The sequence below is a fragment of the Cervus elaphus genome, chromosome 10, assembly GCF_910594005.1.
Source record: "Cervus elaphus chromosome 10, mCerEla1.1, whole genome shotgun sequence".
Taxonomy (NCBI): domain Eukaryota; kingdom Metazoa; phylum Chordata; class Mammalia; order Artiodactyla; family Cervidae; genus Cervus; species Cervus elaphus.
In genome coordinates this window covers 41,251,954-41,258,107 of record NC_057824.1, presented here as the reverse complement: position 1 = coordinate 41,258,107, position 6,154 = coordinate 41,251,954, and the positions used below count along the sequence as shown (strand labels likewise).

Sequence of the window (6,154 nt, the reverse complement as noted above, 5' to 3'; positions counted from 1 at the left end):
CCAGAGATTTATGGCCCTGTTTATTAGTAACTTTGGGGTCGTGCTAGGGTAATTTGTCACTAGAAATAATTTACTTTTTAACCCATCATTAAGCTCCTAGCTGGCTGAATTCAACACAGGCTTCCAACGCAAAGAGGCTATGTGGACTTTGAGCCTTGATTGCTTGTCCAAGGACTGCTGCCTTGAGGTACAGAGGCCCTTTTCTTTCCTGGGTCAGTTAAGGACTCTGGAGATCTTGAGGTCTTTTTTCATTCAATTTAAGGAGGGAGAAAGTCATTTCAAGGGTTCTGAAGTCAGAAAAAGAAATTGGGTAGAACTATTTCAAGGTGGACTTCCCTGGTAGCTCAGTGGTGAAGAATTTGCCTGCCAATGCAGGAGACATGGGTTCGATCCCTGGGTCAGGAAGATTCCCTGAAGAAGGAAATGGCAACCCATTCCAGTATTTTTGCCTGAGAAATCTTATGGACAAAGGAGTCTGGAGAGCTATAGTCCATGGGGTTGCGAAGAGTCAGACATGATTTAACGACTGAATAGCAACAAAGATACAAAGGGCCATTTTCTTATGCGTCACCCTTCGATGACATCTTATTGCATTTTGAATAAAACTGAAACTCCTCACTCTGGCTCACAAAGCACATAAGCCCAGGGTCCCGCCCAGTCTTCCAGCCCCGAGCCTGCTGCCCCCTGACTGGAAGGCTCCTGCCCGTACTTGAGTCAGGGGTCGCCTCCCCCAGGAATCTTCCCTCACTTGCCCTCCGTCCTATCACATCTGGAGTCGGTGATGGTATCTAACTATCTTATCCTCTGTCGCCCCCCTCTCCTCCTGCTCTCAGTCTTTCCCAACATCAGGGTCTTTTCGAATGAGTTGGCCCTCTGCATCAGGTGGCCACAATATAGGAGCTTCAGCTTTGGCATCAGTCCTTTCAAAGAAGGAATATTCAGGGTTGATTTCCTTGAGGATTGACTGGTTTGATCTCCTTGCAGTCCAAGGGACTCTCAAGAGTCTTCTCCAGCACCACACTTTGAAAGCATCAATTCCTTGTTGCTTAGCCTTCTGGAGCAGATGTCCATCTAAGCCATAACTTCCTTGTCTCTAAATGAACTGCATGTACTTGCCATTTTTATCAACCTCCCTCACGCCTGCTGCAGGCCATTCCTCTGAGGCCATCAGGACAGCAAAAGAGAAAAGCTATGGAACCAGACTGAGCCAGGTTTGAATCCCACCTCCATCCCTTCCTTATCTGTATGAAAAGTGAAAGTGTTAGTTGCTCAGTCCTGTCCGACCCTTTGTGACCCCATGGACTATAACCTGCCAGGCTCCTCTGTCCATGGGATTCTCCAGGCTGGAATGCTGGAGTGGGTAGCCATTCTCTTCTCCAGGGGACCTTGCCGACACAGGGATCGAACCTGGGTCTTCTGCATGGTAGGCAGATTCTCTACCATCTGAGCCACCAAGGTAGCCCCACTTGGCGTATGACCTCAAGCAATTAGGATAATCTTGCAAAGCCTCAGCTTCCTTGAAAGTGAAATCCAGGGTAAATACCAAGATATGGCCACTTAGCAGGACTGGGGTGACAAGTAGAGTGGGTGCTAAGGGCAGAGTGGTAGGTGCTGCATTGGCGAAGGTTGGGAGGAGGGCAGTGGGAGAACTCCCCAGAGGAGGGAAGGCTACCTAGAAACGGGTAGCAAAACTTCACCTGTACACACTCGGGCAAGCAAGTGCTATTGGTGCCCTGCCCCGACCCCTGCAGGCCGTGCCAGGGCACAGCTATGCTCCCCTGGCGGACTTCCAACAGGCAGCATCTGCAGCCCTTTCGCTGGCCACCAGAGCCCGCTCTGCCTACATTCAGGGCTGGCTGGAAGTGTCAGGGGATTCACCCTTCCTTCTCCACTAAGAGCAACTCTCAGCCAATAACTATGGGGCATGGTGTATCCATTGAAAAAGACCCTGATGCCGGGAAAGATTGAAGGCAGGACGAGAAGGGGATGACAGAGGACAAGACGGTTGGACGGCATCACTGACTCAATGGACATGAGTTTGAGCAAACTGTGGGAGACAGTGAAGGACAGAAAAGCCTGGTGTGCTGTAATCCATGGGGTTGAAAAGAATCAGATGCAACTTAGCAACTGAACAACAACATGGTATATCTATCTGTGTACCTTCTCTGCACAGGTGGGAAGTGTCGAGGTGGGTGTTCTTCTTTATCTCCCAGACGTCCCCAGCCAAGTTACACTCGACAAGCTCATAGTGGTGCCTCTGTTGATAATACATCCTTTACCGTCTGCCTTTCCCTCCCAGCTCATGTTCCTCCCCTATTGATATTCCCTGGGGTCTCTCTTAAATAAGCATCTTTCACTCAAATTCTTCTCTTGGGATTGCCTCTCAGAGAACTCAAACTTCTGGGAATGTATCCTATAAATTAGCTTACACATATGCAAAAACCACATACATTCAATTTATTAATTCACCATTTTTGTCACTGTGAGGTTGGAAACAATATACCAGAAGGAGACGGACTTAGGATCCACCCACACAGTGGAATACAGAGCCACTATATAAAAGAATGAGAAAGTACTTTATGTCATGATAAAAAAACAATGTCTGAGCCATATTCATGAAAAAAGCAAGATGCAGAACAGTATAAATAATGCATGTTGCCATTTGTGTAAAAAAAATTGTGTGTGTGTGTTTGCATATCCCTAGAATCATTGTATAAAAAGAGGAAAAAAAAAAAAGAATCTTAGTAAAGGAGACCTCCAAATACATAACCTGGACTACCCTTTACAAGAGGTCTGAATGGCTGGGAGACCAGAATGGAAAGGAGAGACTTTTCATCATATATCTTTGCACACCTTTTGATTTTGATACTACAGACAGGTTCATCGTTTCAAAAAATAAAATTACCATTAAAATAATAAATAAGTAAATACACGAAGAAAGGTGTGCCATTGTGCACTGAACACATCAGCTCTAGTGTGGAATGGTCGAACAGGCTCCTGCTGGTGCTCAGCCCCAGCTGCTCGGGCTCCTGCCAGCCTGCAGGCTCACCCACCAAAGTAGGTCCTACTTCCTTCCGGGGAGAGCAGGGGAGGATTTGTTGGCCTTGCCTTTGTGTTCACCCACAAGAGCTGCCATCACCTCTGCCCCCAAGGAAGGATCAGTGGCATCTTCACCCACACACAAGGAAGCCCAAGCAACTCCCTTTGGCCCCAGACCTTGTGCTGAAGGCACTTATCTTGGCTCAAGGGAGATCTGAGGCACACACACAACTCACACTCACGCGCGCGCACACACACACACACCTGTGCACACAGATGATAATGGAAACCCAAGCAGGTTGCTCCTGAGTGAAATGTCACAGCCCCGATTGCCTAACAGAGGTGTCCATCCAGCAACCTGGGCACCCGCTCTTTGGTCCCATCATGTCCTGACTGCTGCGGAGGAGGCCACTTGTGGGGAAGGAGCTGTTACTGGGGGGCGGCCGTATCAGGACCAGCTTCAGTCATCATGTCCTTGTACTGTCGTTTGAAGAAGCCGAGCTGTGGAGGCAGAAGCAAGTGAGTGAGGGCACCCAGGCTGGGGGAAGGGGGTGGGTGAAAGTCATGCAGGATAGGCAGGGAGACTGTGGGACCGAGAGATGCAAAGAAAAAACATGGTGGGGTGTAGAAGAGCCCCGGGGAACGTGGAAGGGCACTGCTGCTGGGAAAGAAAAGCAGGAAAGAAATAGAAAACATAAGAAGAACTACTCCTTATACAGCGATTGTACCAGAGACCATTCTCAGTTCTCTAGAGTTATGAACCCAGTGACCTCCACAAAATGGGTATTTCCCTAGTGACTCAGAAGGTAAAGAATCTGCCTGCAATACAGGAGACCCAGGTTCAATCCCTGGGTCGGGAAGGGGAAGGGAATGGCCACCCACTCCAGTATTCTTGCCTGGAGAATCCCATGGACAGAGGAGCCTAGTGGGCTACAATCCATGGGGTGGCAAAGAGTCGGACAAGACTGAGCGACTTTCACTTACACTTAGTCTCATTGTACTGTTGAAGAAACAGGTTCTGTGACCCCGCCCAGGTCACCCAACTGGCGGCAGAAGTGGGAGTTGAGCCCAGGAAGGCAGTGCTGAGTGAGACGCAGTGGCTGGCGGGGGGGGGGCGGGGGGGAGCGGGCAAGAAGAGGGTCCCGGGGGAGTTACCTTGTACAGACCGGCAGAGATGAGGGCCAGGAGCACAAGTCCCCCTACCGAGCTGCCCACGATCAGCGGGACAGGGTTATGTACTTCGTAGGATTCCACCTTGGTCTCTGTCTGGAGCAGGGATGGGGGAGGGGGAACATCAAGGAGAAAGACTCCAGGTTTCTTGGGGGTCCCCCATCAGACTTGGGTGCTCCCTGAACCCCATGATTAACCCCTCCCTGCCCCCTGTCTCCTTCAGGCCTAGCGCTCACTCCTCCTGCCCATCCTTCTCTGCCCCCCACAAGCCCAGACTCCTCTCCTGCCTCCAGTGATCACTCTGTGTCCCAGACACATACCTGGGCCATCACAAACCCGTCCTGCCCTGGAAGCAGGGTGAACTCTGACTCATCAAATAAGATCTCCGCTTTGCTCACAACTTGAAGGTGGTTGTGTGAAGTCTGTGGGAGAGAGACAGGGTGGGAGCTGGACCCCTGAGCCCTGAAGGATCATGACTCGTGCCCAGCCGAGCCTCAGGCCCCCACAGACCTGGATGTACCAGTCAAATGAGAGGTTGCTCTTGAGGGTGACCTTGAACTCCTCCTGGACGCCAAAGGATGGGATCGCACACTGGATTCTCTGGCAGACAGCAACAGAGCAGTTCTGGGGACGGGAGGAAAAGAGACAGGTGAGCAGGAAAGCTGGATTCGGGACATGCCCTCTGAGCCCAGGCTGCTCAGTTGAGAGGTGGTCCTGGGCATGGTGAGGGGGTGGCACAGAGTCTGCATGCAGCCCCGAGGCTGGGACTTAGTCTCACCAGCACTGGGCTCTTCTTAAGCTCTGCCAGGAAGTCAGAGTGACGAGGAGCAACCTCCGTCATGTTACATCCACTGGATACATTCTGAGGAAGAGGCACACAGTGAGGAAGGGATTGAAGTGAGGCTCCTGGGTCCACCCTCCAGGTCAGGAGAGGGTCGGAAATGGCTGCATAACCCAACAGAAGAAGCAGAAACAATTTTAGGAAAAACCAGGGGGCTGTGGAGGGAGGAGTTGGGCCCACTCCTCAGAGCCGGCTGGGCTTACCTGGGAGAAGGTGACCTGGGGCTGGGACCACACGGCCACCTTGTTCAGCTGGATGGGGATCCAGAAGACCACGCTGATGGGCAGTTTCTTCCGGCCCAGGTTGTTGAACTGTGTGGTGGGGGAAGGGTGGGTATCAGGGCTCTGGCCTTTCCACCCCCACCAGCAACTAGAATCAGGTTCCCCACTCCCGAATATCAGGGGAGTCCTGGGAGAGGGCCCAGGACTGAATAAGGCCTCCCAGACCCAAGCACCCTGCCTTCTGATGCTTTCTGAGAGGTAGGAGAGTGTGGTGGTTAAATACCCACTCCTGAGCCAAACAGGCTGTTGTAAGCAGTGGCTCTTCCACTTACTAGGGGGTGACACTGGGGGGGGGGTGTTCTGTTAACCTCTCTGAGCCCCAGTCTCTTCATCTATAAACTGGGGGAGATGACAGTGCCTCCGTCACAGAGTCGTTATGAAAATGAAGAAAAAAGAGGTAATTACATACATGTGTGTATACACATGTGTGCTCAGTCACTTCATTCGTGTCTGACTCTTTGCAACCCCATGGACTGTAGCCTGCCAGGCTCCTCTGTCCATGGGGATTCTCCAGGCAAGAATACTGGAGCGGGTTGCCTTGCCCTCCTCCAGAGGATCTTCCCAACCCCAGTATTGAATCTGGTCTCCTCCACTGCAGGCAGATTCTCTACTGCTGAGCCACCAAGGAAGTCCCATGTATACACATATGTGTGTGTGTACATGTGTGATGCACGTGCTTGTGTGTGTGTGGAGTCAGAGCAAGCTTAGAACAGAGCCTGGCCCAAAGCAGGCACCTCATGCATGTTTCCCATCTTTCATTTTTTTTTTTTTTTTTGACAACATAACATGTGAGATCTTTGTTCCCTGACAGGGACTGAACCCT

General features: G+C 51.1%; 1 protein-coding gene across 1 annotated transcript in view; it reads right to left on the bottom strand.

Annotated features, from left to right (window-relative positions):
* Nucleotides 1-2,434: 2,434 nt before the first annotated feature.
* LOC122701651 (integrin alpha-M-like) overlaps nucleotides 2,435-6,154 on the bottom strand; it is a 35,689-nt gene continuing 31,969 nt past the window's right edge. Inside the window, exons 25-30 of the mRNA XM_043914823.1 lie at nucleotides 5,254-5,361; nucleotides 4,988-5,071; nucleotides 4,720-4,833; nucleotides 4,530-4,631; nucleotides 4,195-4,305; nucleotides 2,435-3,540 (exon numbers count right to left, since the gene is read on the bottom strand). Coding sequence (XP_043770758.1) covers nucleotides 3,469-3,540; nucleotides 4,195-4,305; nucleotides 4,530-4,631; nucleotides 4,720-4,833; nucleotides 4,988-5,071; nucleotides 5,254-5,361 — 591 coding nt within the window. The 3' untranslated portion in view covers nucleotides 2,435-3,468. The remainder of the gene's footprint in view (nucleotides 3,541-4,194; nucleotides 4,306-4,529; nucleotides 4,632-4,719; nucleotides 4,834-4,987; nucleotides 5,072-5,253; nucleotides 5,362-6,154) is intronic.